Source organism: Panthera tigris, chromosome B4, assembly GCF_018350195.1.
Source record: "Panthera tigris isolate Pti1 chromosome B4, P.tigris_Pti1_mat1.1, whole genome shotgun sequence".
NCBI classification, from domain to species: domain Eukaryota; kingdom Metazoa; phylum Chordata; class Mammalia; order Carnivora; family Felidae; genus Panthera; species Panthera tigris.
In genome coordinates, this window is record NC_056666.1 from 58801801 (window position 1) to 58817635 (window position 15835).

A 15835-nucleotide genomic window follows, 5' to 3' on the forward strand; every position below is an offset into this window, starting at 1 on the left:
AGTGCCTTTGTCAGCCAGATTGCAGAACTTACAAAGAAAGAGAAGAGCCTGTTTCTTTGTTGGAAAATAAGAACAATTTAACTTCTGGAAATGACTTCACAGCTTGGAGCCTAGCAATGCCTAGTTTGGATTAAACTGCCTATTAATTAAACTCAAATGATTAAACATTCATCACCTTGCATTGCACCTCTCAGAAAATAAAAACAAAACCAAAAAAAAAAAAAAATCCTGGGGTTTTGAGTGAGGAAAACAGTCACACCACAGACACACACACACACACACACACACACACACACACGCAGCCTGTCTAAAGTGCACAGGGTTTACAAGGCCAAGGGACCCGCGCTGACTGCCGAGGGCGATTGACAAACCCTGCTCGCGGGCCCAGCAGGCGCTGCGTCCCGGCGCGTTGGCAGTTGGCGACCCCCCTTGACTCCCCCTCTGCGGCGGGGCTCCCGGTGGCCTTTGGAGGCTCGGCGAGTCGGCTCCAAATGTTTTCCATATTTGTTCAGCCTCCGTAATTCGAATACCAGGGCAGGCTCAGCCCGCCCAGCGCCGCGCTCCGGGGCCCAGCGCGCTGCACACGCACCCACCCACCCACGCAGCGGCCATGGGCAAGGACAAGCAGCCCCGCGGCCAGCGCAGGCAGGGGGGGCCGGCCGCGGACGCCGCCGGACCCGACGACATGGGGCCGAAGACGGGCAAAAGGGCCCCCAAGGAGTGCGGGGAGGAGGAGGCCCGGACGTGCTGCGGCTGCCGGTTCCCGCTGCTGCTCGCGCTGCTGCAGCTGGCCCTGGGCATCGCCGTGACCGTGCTGGGCTTTCTCATGGCGAGCATCAGCTCCTCCCTGCTAGTCAGAGACACTCCATTTTGGGCTGGGATCATTGTAAGCATCAAGTCTGTTTTGCCTAAGCGCGTTTGCCAAACAGGAATGCACAGCAGCATGGTCGAGTCCAGACTAACCCAACTGCATGCGCCCTTCCCCAGCTCCACTCCTCTAACTCGCGCTCTGCTTGGTGACTGGTGCCTGCCACACTTGGTGTGCCTGGGGGCAAGGCTGGGCGCGGTGAGACTCGTGCCCCTCTTCCGCTTCTTGCTCCGACGGGCCTGCCTTTGACGTTCTGGAGCTGGCGAGGCGAGTCAGAGGCTGCTTATTTTGGTTAAGTTGGACATTCTCGATAACAACAGCAGATTCACTTCGGCTTTTTCCTCATCCTGGTCCCCCGGACCCCACCCTTGTCTCTAGATAAGTAACAGAAAGCGAAGTAAGTTCATCTCGTAAAAGCAGGTTTGGAGAAAGCCTGCGTTTGGGGTTGCCACGCTGGGTCGTATTGATTTAATTACTTTTATATTTTTACATTTGAGATTTCATGAGTAAGTTTTATAAAGAAATGTTTTAAGGCAGGATCTGTGAATACAGCAAGCACAGCCTTACTCTACTGGAGTCTAAATAGGATAAACCCAGGGGCTGGCTGCCGCAGAAGTATATTTGGGACTCTGCTAATGGACGTACTGTTCTAAGCAGAACACTGGTCAGCTGTTGTGACTGAGTGTTGGAACGCACAGCATACTTGGCTTAATTAAATGGATTCTTTGATGTGAAATGGGTGCCATTTACTGAGCACCTAGTGCTGCCTGTCCTGCAAGGGGCCTTCCGTACTTTATTTCTAATCCCCACGTCATCCTTCTGAGACACTTACTATCATTTCATTTCTCAGATGAGAAAACCGAGGGCAGACTCACCCGGAGTCACGAGTTGGCAAATCAGCCAAGTTGATTCCTTCTTGCACCAGACCACACCTGCATTTTCCTCAGGGAGCCACGCTGCCACATTTAGTTTGTGATTTTAATATTGTTAGAGTGCCTTGAGGCTTACTCAGATCTCTTTCACGTGCAGTCTTTTCTTTCATCCGTGAAACAACACTTTGAGGTGGGAACTGTTTCCCTTCTTTGGACAGGAGGAAGCAGGCTAAGAGAAGCGAAGTGACAATCTCTAGGCCCAGAGATTAAAAGTGGCACAGCCAGGCAACCCTAGAATGGATACTTCTGGCTCCTAGTTTCATACCGCGTCATGACTGCTATTACTGACCACAGGAACTAGAACTCATAAAACTACCCTCAAAATAATTTTGTATCAGGGACAGATGTCAAAAACACCTAATAAATATGCATCGATGCAGGTATTTCCTAATTAAGATTATTTGAACTCACAAATTCTTGCAGAGTAATTTAAAACTTCTAATTTGTGTACTACAAATTCCCATGAAATTATCATGATTGGAGTTTTCTAAATCAAGTAATTTTAAAAATAGCTTTTCGCTAAGCTATACTGGGTATTTTAGTCACCTAAGTGACTGTCAACCAACTCAGGGGAAAAAGTCTGTCCTTTAAGGCTAGGCGAATTAAAAGAAAGAAGGAATGAGGCTCCTTCATTCAGTGGTTTTGATGTCATTTGTGAGTGTGTTTTCTATCCTTTCTCTATTTCAACTTTAAAAAGCTCAGCACTAAAAAACCAAATTAGACGCGAAAAAAGCGTCCCGATGTTTAAGGCATGGCCATGCGAATCGTGCAATTCTGAAGTTTCATGGGCTCTTATTAGAAGCATCACATGCTCCTAATTGCCTTGGAAGCTCCCTGGGTGTGATACAAAGAACGTTGTATACGGCCAGGTCTCTGTTCTTTCCAGTTTTCCGGTTTATAATCTAGGATCCATTTGAAGTTTGCTCGTAGTGTGTAGGCCTGATGATACCTGTAATCTTAGGCTTTCTTTCAACAGAGAATCTATAGAGAAAAAAGCAGTCAGTGGAGATGCCCTGAGACAAGTTGAGGAGGGTCTCCTGGAGTTAGGCGAGGAGAAACTCTCATCCCGGCTGGGCCAGAGTCCCGGGCTCCCACAGACACCGTGCTTATGAGCCTCATCTCCCTGTGTGTGGCTGGTCACGGGCACTCGTCCAGACTTTCAGGGAAGGGAAAAGACAGGGAGGCAAAAGTGTAAACACTGCTCCTGGTACTGAGCCCCAACTTGGCCATTATTTTCTAAATAACTTGGGGCAAGTTATTTAATCTCTCTAGGCTTCCATTTCTTCATTGAAATCAGAATGGTAACAATAATTCCTACCTCTTAGGGTTGTTGTGAGAATTAAATAAATGAATACAAGTCCTAATACTTAGAGCAGTGCTGGCTAGTGGTAAGCATTCAGGAGTGAATTAGCTCTTTTTATTAGCAATCAGAGAAGCAATCACTGGTAGTGGGAATCACTTTTCAAATTAGAAGCGGCTCTATTTTATCTCCAGTCTTGTGGAACAGTTATTTTAGACTTGCTACATTTCCTAGACCAGTTGAACCCTGAAGGAGATGTCAATTTGATTCTCAAAATTTCTCTGTTCATAGCCAAGTTACTGTGAGCAATCTTATGGTATTAGATTAGTCAGTACTTTCTAGATCTCTCTGGAGGTTTATAACAATTAACCTGGAGGAAAAAGAGCTCCTCAGGGTCATTTTCCCTAGGGATATGGAGTGACTGTGGTCTGGGATATCCTCCAGGAAATACTGAAACATTTGCACACTTTAGGATATCTGCTAGACCAAAGCAATACAGGTCAATCCCTGGGGCTGAGGCAAAGTCAAACCCACTTCTATAATTTAGGCTGCATTCAAGCAGGGCACCCAGACTGTACACCCACCCCATCAACAGCTTTAATGCTTCACTCTTCTGTTTCTCTTTATACTGGTTGCGTCTCCTCTTACCATATAGTACTTACTTCATTTTACAAAGGTTACTATCGTATTCCTTTAGGATTTGGCGACTGCCATTCTCATCGTAGAATCTGGGTAGGTAAGTGAATCCATTCAGGTGACTTCTCATTGACCAATGTCTGGGTAACTTGATGAATATTCAGTGAACTTCTGGTTATAAACTGAAGTCTGTCGATCTAGGGTCAGAGATTTATGTCCAGTGGAATTTTAGGAAAACAAATAGGTCATTTCTTACCTACCCATAAATGTGACTTTCCTCATCCTCCATCAGAGAGATGACTGAAGTCTTTTTACTTCAGTTACAAAAGATTCCTGTAAAGGAAAAAAATGGAATGGAGCCACTATTGAGACTATGTAACCTGTAAAAGTGCCATTCTTCTCTCAAAATTCTTTATAAATGGTTGGAGGGTTGTAAGTCACACCACAATGAGAATACAAAGTGAAACAGGGTCTTTGAGGATGAACTTGGCTAAAGGCAGGGAATCCTAGGAAATAAAAGTTTGCTCTGCATTTTATTCTACTAATGGCTTGAGTAGTTGGGTCAAATAGGCATTCAGGTGTGTTCATCATTCCAGAATCCTTATTGATAAAAAAGAAAAAAAACCACATATGCATTGAAGGGATCTAAGAACTTTGAGGCCTTTACTTAACTTCTTACTCAAATGAACATAATTTGGCTTCAGTGAAGTGTAACATATTTGAACTTTGGCTTATTTTTCTTCATTCAGTAACATTTGTTGGAGGTGTCTGCTGTGCTAGGCATTGGTCTAAAAATAATAAATCATATACCAGGAGGAGATCTCTAGAGATCCTGATGGACATGTGCCCTTATCACATCTGACAGTAATGAATACTTCCGATTAGAAAATTTAACCTACACAAATATTTTTAAAGCCCATTTACCTTTCAAAGTATTTCACTTATGGTGATTTATTTGCTTTGGCATCTCTACGCCGAAGTCAATTTAAGAGCAAACTCTTGCCTCTCATCCCCAATGGGGATGCATAGTATTTGTTAGTCTCTTGGCCCTTGTAGGGAATATTCCCAAGGAAAGTGGGAATTTGCATTATTGTGGTTTTTAGCTTTCCTCACACCTTCTCCATTGTACCCATACCACACTCAGAATAAAAACCCTGAGATATATACCACATTAATCACATTGGAAAGTTTAAGGAAAGGGCTTAAAATGGAGGGAAGAATATTTCTTTTCTTTAATGTCATTCATAAAGCTCAGCGTATGAATCTGGAATGATTAAAAGTCCTGTCAAGAATTTCAATAGCAGTTTTCATATGTTAACTTACTCTAAGGAATTCAAAATGCAGGTGTATTCGGATTTTTAAAATCTATTTTTAACCCTTGCTTAATGGAATGGAAAATTAGGTGGTTATTTATTTTAAAACAGAATAGATCCTGAAATGTACAAGTAGATATATGACATATAGCAAGTAAGGAACAGATAATATTATCCGTAATTTATAAGTAGAAAAACTGAGACATGGTGATTTGGCTAAATGATTTGATCATGGTTATAGGAGAAACTGAAGGTGAGGAAGGTTTGGCATTTGGATTTTGGACAGACCCTGAAAAAAATCAAGAAACTAAAAATGGTGTCAGTTTTCCATTTAAGTATATTGACATTTGAGAAATTTAATCTGAAATTATGTTTTTAAGAAAACATTACAGGGGCGCCTGGGTGGCTCAGTCGGTTAAGCACCGACTTCAGCTCAGGTCACGATCTCACGGTCTGTGAGTTCGAGCCCCGCATCGGGCTCTGGGCTGATGGCTAGAGCCTGGAGCCTGCTTCCGGTTCTGTGTCTCCCTCTCTCTCTGCCCCTCCCCATTCATGCTCTGTCTCTCTCTGTCTCAAAAATAAATAAACGTTAAAAAAAAATTAAAAAAAAAAAAAGAAAGAAACCATTACATAATAATACATTGTTTTTCACATTGGAACTTGATATGCTTCCAAGATCTAATGTTGTACCTCTGGCACCACTGGGAAATAATTTTTATTATAGCAACTGTCATAGGATTGTTAGAAACTGAGGAATGATAATTACATGGCCTAACTCTGTTTCCACTGAGTGTATATAATAAATAATGGTAGGAAAATTATCTTCTAGGTATGTGAAGTTCTCCTAGTAAGTATGAAAAATGGAATACCACTGAATTAATTTGGCAAAAGAAATTAATTTAAGTATATGAAAATAATGGAATATTTGAGAATTTGGTGACCTGTTTCCTGAAAGGATCTTAGAATAAAGAATAAAGAAGGTTAAGATTGGACAGAATCATTAGGAGAAATATATTTTCAAGGCTGCAGCTAGCCTCATACTAAGCCACACATGCGAAGGCCAAGGAGGTGCGTATTTAATGAGGAAGTTATCCCTGGATCTTCTTTCTTTTTTTAAAATAAGGAGGAGAAGTGATCGGTCCTGATATTTTTAAATCCTGTAGTGTGGATATATTCAACTTAGAAATTTAACCTCTGGAAACTTTTGAGGTATCAGTCATCATTTGGTTTTATTTTTTATGGCAGAAATACTAGTGCATAGGATTTGGGGGGTAATCAAATAAAAATAAAGCAGTTTATTCTCTTTAAGTATGGCGCATGTCCATGGGACTCCTACGTAGCATATCCCTAGACACAAGACGGGTACCCATTCAGTGTTGAATTGAACTCTGTCTATACCACACTTCCCATTATCATAGTTTCTGCTTAAACTTGTGAAAACACATTTTTTAAACCATGGTTTGAGGTATGATATATAGCTGTGTTTTACAATACCAATTTAAGTTTATTGATAACACTTTGAAGAACGATGAGGTAATAATAAGGAATGTGTTATTCCTGCATTTTGGGCTCCTAGGTTCCAGAAATATCCAGGATACACTAACTTAGCATTACTGAGATGTTTAATTCTGTGTTATAAAATAACTACAGGATTAAAAAAAGAGGAAAAAGAGGTCGTTTGACTTATTTCACATTTCTTTAAGTAGAATAAATGACGACAAATTAGGATTGACGTGGCTGAATGCTGATGTCTTCCTTATACACAGAAAGCAATGGCATAGGTTTCCCCAATTTAGTCCAAGAGTTTTGTAGTTTGCCAGTATGATAATCCACTTTGAATTTGTTCTGAGTAAGTGGATGTTTTCTAGTTTTTCTCTTGCCTTTAGCCTTGTCTGTGCATTTCTACAAAGGGTATTCTATAACTGGGTCCACCTACCAGTGTTTCACCCTAAAGGGTTAGCATCAACATTAAAGGCTCTGTGAAGAGCTCACTATACATATATCTGTGTTGCTGGAGGAAAGGAATGGAATCTAGTCATTAAACTTTAATTAGATATCATTTTGTTGCAAACTACAGTTCATTTTTAGGGCCTAGATCCTGGCAAACTAGAGAAATGCTGATCAAAAGGGCCCATCAGAATCTAGACCTGGAGGGGACCTCATGATGTCATATTTTAACTCTAGTTATTTCTCGCTGTGAATATTTAAATCCAGGTTTGTTACTATGAGTTCATAAGCTCAAGGTGAATTTTTTTTTTTTAAAGTGGATGTTGGTAACAGTGTTTATAATACAAACTATATAAAAGCCTATTTCAGAGGCACATCCTCTTTCAGATGTTTTGGATGCCACCTCACATCTCAGTGTATTGAGATAAAACTTGGCAGGAGTAGCAGATGCCTGAGCAATGCAGCTCACTGGATCACCCTGGTTAATTTTAACGTTTATTTATTTCTGAGACAGAGAGAGACAGAGCATGAACGGGGGAGGGGCAGAGAGAGAGGGAGACACAGAATCGGAAGCAGGCTCCAGGCTCTGAGCCATCAGCCCAGAGCCCGACGTGGGGCTCGAACTCGCGGACCGCGAGATCGTGACCTGAGCTGAAGTCGGACGCTTAACCGACTGAGCCACCCAGGCGCCCCCACCCTGGTTAATTTTAACATTCATATGTGTATACCTACATGTATGGCAATAACCAAAACACATTGTTCTTTCTGTCTTAGTCTGCTCCAGCAGCCTCTGTTCAGGTCTCTCTTCCTGGCTTGCAGACGGCAGCTTTCTCACTGTCTGCTTCCATAAGCTTCCCTCTGTGCCTGTGCCTGTGCCTGGAGAGAGAAAAAGATCTTTCTCTCTCTCTCTCTCTCTCTCTTCCTCTTATAAGACCACCAGTCCTATTGGATTAGGACCTCACCCTTATGACTTCACGTAACCTTAATTACTTCCTAAAAGCCCTAGCTCCAAATTCAGTCCCCTTGGGGCTTAAACATAGGAATTTGGGGAGGACATAATTCAGCGGATAGCACTTTCAGTGAAGGATCAAAGTTCATACAAGTACCTCAGTGTTTTTTAATCTCATTTGCCAGCTTATTCATAATGGCCCTATGACTTCCACTGGAACAGACAGAAGTGTGAATGTTTCTGATGAGAATTCTGAGCCAGTAAACTGCTATGTGGTGGTGCAACAGGGTGGTGTGGCTCTGTGCGCATGCCAGGAGTGAGACATATGGAGGAGGTTGTTTTTTCTGCGTTTACAGATTGCTGCTTTTGTCAAATTTCTGTAGAAGTCAAGTGCAGTAGATTCAGCCAGTGCCTACAATTCTCAGGGTAGCTTAAGCATTTCATTTGCCACCAGCTCTTTAAAGCTTAGGAATCACTGTTTAGTAAATTTCTGCCTTACTTTTCTGTCCCAGGAGTGACTCGGTAGCAGGATCTAGCGAAAAGACACCTTGGCTTCAGAGGCAAGGAAATGAGGGTGGTTGGCGGAGCATTGGTCATTGTCCTCTGATGGGCAGTGAACTCATGCTCAGTGTTTCTAGAACCCAAGGGAAGTCACCTCTCAGGTCTTTATACTATGCAGCTGTTGTTTTCATTTTTTTTTTCTTTTTTTAAAAGTTTTAAAAATGTTTATTTATTTTTGAAAGAGACAGAGACAGAGACAGAGTGTGAGCTGGGGAGAGGCAGAGAGAGAGGGAGACACAGAATCCAAAGCAGGCTCCAGGCTCTGAGCTGTCAGCACAGAGCCTGACATGGGGCTGGAACCCATGATCCATGAGATCGGCATGACCTGAGACAAGTTGGACGCTCAATCAACTGAGCCACCCAGGTGCCCCTGTTGTTTTCATTTTTGACGATCGTTCTGAAAATTACCAGATTATCAGTGTTTGTTCTATGGAACAGGTCAGAATAAAACCAGGGAGATGTTTCCACCTTGGGTCTCCTGATGTAACAGTCTAGGAGCCTGTGTCTCCTTAGTAGATCCACCCCACCCAGGGGGGGATACCTTGACATACCTTCTCATAGGATCCTATGTGTCTAGCTTAGAAATCCTAAACTAGGCTCTGCTTTTCTTTATCAAGTGCTGCACAACCCAAACCATCCCAGAGGGAAAGACGAGAGTAGACTACCTCGAACTGTCCGGTATGCCTCCTTTCAATAGTTGGTCCAATCCCAGGCCCAGATGAGGAGCACACACAAGGCACGGTCCTTGTTCCGGGGCCCCCCTGCAATATCTCAGCTTTGATCTTGGAGCCTATTTGAAGTTGACACCATTCTAACCTTGCTAGAGCCACGTCCCCTGCCTCACAGCCATGGGCGTGTTCAAGCGCTGTGTTCCCTGGGTGCCGGCAAAAAGCCAGTAAGTGACTGGACACTGGAAAGCAAAGTGTTTGCTCACAAACAGCATTCTCAGATGCTGCTGAAGTTCTGGTGGGGCCTGCTTCTATTGTTGCAGAGATGAGCAGCTCTCCGCCCTGGCTGGGAGAGGCTGCGAGAAACATCAAGGATGCTGTTTTAGTGGCATCCCACTCAACTGTTGTTTTGAAAGTGTTTGATTCAGCATTCATTGTAACGAGCCAGTAAAAAACCCTTTAGGATAGGTTATTACCAAGGCCTCTCTCTTGTGCGGAAGATAATGACAGGTGACAAGAAAAGAGGGGGTATTGCTAATGTGCTAACTAGACCCTGACTAGGGAGAGAATTTTGGCTGTATTACTAGGGGCAAAAAAAAAATAACACCAGCTTCTTTCTAAAGTATCAGGTGTGGCACGCCTATCAGGCCGTTAGGCTCAGGCTGAATCTTATCTCACATTTAGCTGTGCCAGGAACGCTATGAAGGAAGGAGGCCTTTTCCAAGATAAGGGAAATAGCAGTTCAGTCTTCATCATTTCTGTTGGAGAGCAGAACGAGCTGCTCACTTAGGGAGAATCCGGAGTTTCCATCCCTCTCTCAGGGAAAGGGTGGAGTGTCTAAGACAATGAAAAAGCAGATCGGGTCTCCATAAGGTGAAGACATTGTAATTGATGGAAAATACTTTCTCCAGGACTGCATATAGATGAATGGCAGAATCCAACCATTTTACTTTACAGGTTACACGTTCACTAAGTTTATGCGTTTCTCTCCTGCAGTCAGCTAGTCAGATTCTGGAACAGAAGGATCAAACCCACGCAGGCTGGCTTTGCTTCATAGTCTTTTCGTGAACAAGTAGTTCGGGACGCCTATTAAAGCGTTTTGATCTGAGTTAAGGGCTCTGAGACCAAATAGATTTTTTTTTAGATGAACATAGGGTGACCGTAACTATTGTGTTAGAGAACCCTCAATAAATAATTCTCATTCAGTCGCCGAATCTAGTGCGTCACAAATTTTTCCACCTCGAGACCTCCCTGAGGCCTCGCTCCCCTTCTGCCTGTCCTCACACACATCACAAAAAGCTCAGTGTCTAGCTAACCCATGTTGCCATGGAAGGGAACAGGAGAAATGCTAGTGAGGCTGCAGGCTGCTTGGGGACACTGACCTCTTCATTTTGAAAAGGACAAAACACTTTACAAAGGATAAATAATATTACTATATATCACTTAATGTTACATTATAGCCTGTTTTTTTTTTTTTAACGTGCTCTCAATTAGAAAACCCACTTGATAATATTTTTTGGAGGTTGAACAGAATGGTCTCATTTACACTCTTGTTACAATGTTACATAATTGAATTTATATTGATTTACTGCATAATTTCTATATACTGTATCATTTCATAACTTTTTATTTATTGTACTATTTCAGATATATGAACCCAGAGATGTCAATATAGAATTATTTCTGCAATCATTTCTAAAGTGGGACCTAATTTGAGAACCTACCTAATTATGGCTGAGTAATAAAATCCAGCCTATAACTATACCACAGGAGTAGGCAAAATTCACATTTATAAGATTCCTTTCCCTTCTGAGGACTTGAAAAATCCCAGAGTGAAACAAATGAAGTATATAGGTTGTTAACTTTTCCCACAAATATGTAGCAGTTCTGTCCCTCCTGTTGATTAATGGGAGATGCTAGAACACAAACTTTGTTTCTCTTACATTCTTTGAAAATGGTTAGTTTTGCAAACGCAGGTGTATATTGAATATATTGGCAATTCATTTCTGATAAACCAAGAAAGTGAGTTAGGTGGTGGGTAAGAACAGAAACAAAAGCCTATATAAGAAAGATACTTCCTAATAAAGGCTTCACCTCTTAGGCTGCCTTGGTCTTTCCATATGCCAGGGACAGTGCCAGCAGGAGCTCAGTGTCCAGGAGAGGACACACGTACAACCAGCTACAATACAGTTTAAAAACCCTAGTGCAAGAGTGGTACCCTGATGAAGATAGCACAGTGGAGGCTGTGATGAACCCTGCCCAGAGAGGATCAGAAAAGTCAAGGAGAGGGGGTCTGAAATTGCAGAATGGGCATCAGCTTTGGAATGAAACAAATGTGGGTAGAATCCTAGCTCTATCAATTGGTAACGATTTCCAAAAATTTTTTATTTTACTCCTTATTTTCATTTTTGTGTGGGTTTAAATAAGTACAAGAGGCTCTATGCAATTCTATGATTATTTTTTAATTACAAAAACTTTCACACATATAATGGCATATAGAGTATAGTAAGACAATCACCTGCTTATACCTAGATTTATCATTTTAATATTTTCTCATTAATTGTCTTAGTTTTTTTTAAGAAATAAAACATTACAATACATTGACATCACCTGTTTGTTTTCTTAGTCATATTCTCCGACCCCACCCTCCTTCTCCTGAGTTATCTACTCTCCTGAATTTGATGTTTATCACGCCTATGTGTGTTTTCATACTTTCATATATGTATATAACCACAATCAATAATTGTGTTTTATGTTTTAAATTTTATATAAATGGTGACACGACATCATTTTTGCTCAATATTGTTTTTGAGATTAATTTATAATAGTACATAGATACCATTCATTCACTTTTGCTATGCTATATTTCATTATATGAATATACAACAATTTATTTATTCTCCTGTTGATGAGATATTAGGTTATTTTCAAAACTGATTTTTTTTTTTTGCAATTACAAAGTGTTGCAATGGACATTCTTTTCCATGGCTCCCTATGCACGTATTTCAAAGATTCTTTAGGGCACATTCCTAGGAATTGAATTATTGGATTATAAGATATAGACATCTTCAACTTACTAGCTATCACCAATCAGGGCCACAAAGCCACAAGTGTATGAATTTATACTCCCACCAGCAGTAAATTAGAATTCCCACCAATCTACAACTTGTCAACATTAGTTACTGTCAGACCATTAAAATTTTTACCTATCTTATTTGTGTGCAATATCTTGGGTTTTGTTTTGTTTTGTTTTAAGTAGGCTTCACATCCAGCATGGAGCTCACTGTGGGGCTTGAACTCATGACCATGAGATCAAGACCTGAGCTGAGATCAAGAGGTGGTTGTTCAACTGACTAAGCCACCTAGGCACCCCCATGCAATACCTTGTTTTAATTTATGTTTTTCTGATTACTACGGTAGTTGAATGTATTTTAATGTTTACTGGCCATTTTATTTGTTTTCTAGTGTTTATTTACTCAACAAATATTTTCTATGAGTTGTCTCTTACTCATTGATTTATAGAATTTCTTTTCTTTGTTATTTAACCTTTGTGTTTTAGCTACTGGCAATATCTTCTCTTTTTGGTATCATGTCTTTTATCCTTGTTTATGGTGCCTTTGTTGTGAATAAGGTTTAATTTTAACATACCTATATTTATCAATATTTTTTTATGGTATGTGCTTTGATATATGTTAAGTCTCTCTCTACTCCAGGTCACAAAGACATTTTTCTAGACTGTGTTCCAAAAATGTTGAAGGTTTGCTTTCGTATTTATATCTTTAACCTATGTGTTCTAACTTTTTTGCATGAGATGTGAGGTAGTGTCCAGTTTTTCTCATACAAGTGATTAATTGTTTCAGTACTATGTAGTGAATAATTGATCCTTTCCAAACTGAAATGCTATGGCCATTTATCATCTATCAAGTTCCCATATTAGATTGAGAATTGTGTCCGTAAGTCTCTTTAATTTCGTCATTTTATTTGTCATTCACTATGCCGATACCACAATGTTTAAATTAACAGCACTACAGTGCACCTTGTGATGAAGATGGTAGCATAAGCAGCTCACCTGTACCCATCCCCAGTCCCATCTTATTTTTCAAAATTGTCTTGGTGAGACTAAGCCACATTCTCTTCCATATACATGTCAGAACTGGCTTCTTTTGAAGTTTCAAGAAAAATCCTTTTGGTATTTTCATTTGATTGATTCATGTACTTTCTCTACGTGAGCAAAGAATCTCTCTCCATTTATCTGATGTTCTACAGTTTAGCTACAGTGTGTCCAAATGTGGATTTTCTTTCTGTTTTTCCTGTTGGAGACTTGTTATGTTTCCTGGATCTAAGATTTTTGCGTTTTCATCAATTCTGAAAAACATTTCTGAATATTTTAAATATTTGAAAAAATTTATTTATTTATTTATTTATTTATTTATTTATTTCAAATAATCTCTCTCTCTCTCTCTCTCTCTCTCTCTCTAGTCTCTCCATTTGAAACTACTATTAGAGATATGTTTGGACCTCCTATTTTGTCTTCATGTTTCTTACCCTCTCTGCTGCATTTCCTGTCTATCTCCTGTTCTGTATTTTGGGTTATTCCTTCAGATCTATCTTCTAGTTCACTATTCCCCTTTTCAGTTGAGTTTAATCTACTACATAGAGTTTTTAATTCCAATGATTTTTTTTTCATTCTAGAACTTGTCTTTTGTTTTCATTGATGTTTTATTTTTTAATATATCCCTGGTGTTTTTTAAAGTGCCCTGTTCTTTATTCACGTTTTCAGTTTCTTCTTTCATGGTTTCAGTTATTTTGAGTGTGCTGTTTTGTTTTTTGTTTTTAATTTAATTTTGAGAAAGAGAGAGAGAGCACGAGTGGGGGAGAGGCAGAGAGAAGGGGGCACAGAGGATACAAAGTGGCTCCGCACTGACAGCGGTGAGCCTGATGTGGGGCTCGAACTCACGAACCTTGAGATCATGACCTCAGCTGAAGTCAGTCGCTCAACCGATTGCACCACCCAGGTGCCCCAAATGTACTTTTTCTATAGGCTTGCTTTAGTTCCATTATTTGAAATTCACAAAGTTTAATTCTTAGAGAGAGAGTGTGTATCTTTGTGTGCACACATAAACTTAATGCATACAGTGCCGGCCTTCACTAATGAATTGATTGTTTATGGGATTGCTATAGTTGGTTTGTGAGTTCATTTTCCAAGAGGCTTTCTTTATACGTAATAATTTGCGGTGGCCTATTTGAGGGTGTAACCCTTCAAGATGGTTTCTCTTTCCAGGTGTCCCAGTGCTATTATGAGCCACTTTTTTTTTCTCAACCTATTTATTATGGAAAGTTTCAAGCATACAAAAAAAGTAGATCAAATATTATAATGGACACCTGTGTTCCCATCACCCAGCTTCAATAATTATTAACTCATGATCAATCTTGCTTCATTTATATGCTCTGAAACTCCACACCCACACACCACATATTGGTTTATTTTGAAGTAAATCCCAGATATTATATCATTTCATCCATAGATACTTCATATGTAAGTCAAAAGATGAAGACTAAAAATAATCAAAATACTAATCATCCCTAACAAGTTAACAATTTCTTAATAGAATCAAATCAGTGGTCAAATATCCACGATTAACTCATGAATATTTCTTCAGTGTCAGAATCAGGATCCCAATAAGATCTATACATTGCAATTAGTTTATATATTTCTTATGTTTCCTTTATTCAAAGACTTACCCTTTCTCTCTCTTTTATATCATGTCTCTCTCTCTCACCCCTCCCCTTCCTCTTTCTGTCCTCCTCACAATTTTTTGTTGAAAAAAATCAAGTTTTTTTTTTTTTCAGGACTGCTTTCATGTTACTTTCTCAAAACCTCCACCTCCACCTCCACCATCAGCCAAGACAACAGTTTTCTTGATGACCTCCAGTGCTAGTGGGTTCATTATTTTTGAGTCATGTAAGGGCGTAGCCATTTGAGGGGCCTACCTTTACGCCACGGTCTTAGCTCCATCTCTTAGCCTGTGGAAGCTCAGAGCATTTTAATGTATTTCACAGCTAGAAGAGTTTCATATAAGTTAGGCTTTAATATTATGCAGAAATAAAACCTCCTGATGTTTAAACAAGTCTTTGGATCAACTTGCAGATTTCTTAACCTCTCTCAGTCACAATTTTCTATAAGACGGAGCAGTATTTTTTACTTATTGCATTGTTTTACGGAATAAATGAGCAAATATATACAGTAAGTAATGAACGAAACATACTCTGTCTGGGTAGAGGAGATTTTTGAGCAGGGTTTGAAGAATGAATATTACTGGATGCAAAATAATTAAAGGAGAAGTACTATACCAAGGGGGATGGAAAAGTAAAAGGGCATTTTAGGTGAAAGGCACAATTCATGTCCTAAACCTAGTTTTCATCCACAACCAACTTTATTGCTTCACGATTCTGTTGTTTGTGCTCGTTTAGTTTTTTGAGGATGTAATTGCAAAAATTCCCAGTAGTTACTATCAAATATGAATGTTAACGTAGATACACAAATCTGTTAGAATACTAAAATAAGACCCAAACCAAAGGGATTCTACTTGAATGTTTCCATGATAAGTCATACATTAGGATAGCTGTTGGATTTGTCTTCTGTTTTCTCTGTGTTGATACA

General features: G+C 40.2%; 1 protein-coding gene across 1 annotated transcript in view; it reads left to right on the plus strand.

Annotated features, from left to right (window-relative positions):
- Window positions 1-610: 610 nt before the first annotated feature.
- Window positions 611-15835, plus strand: part of SSPN (sarcospan) — a 35886-nt gene continuing 20661 nt past the window's right edge. The window contains exon 1 of the mRNA XM_042991992.1: window positions 611-886. Within this exon, the coding sequence (XP_042847926.1) occupies window positions 611-886 (276 nt within the window). The remainder of the gene's footprint in view (window positions 887-15835) is intronic.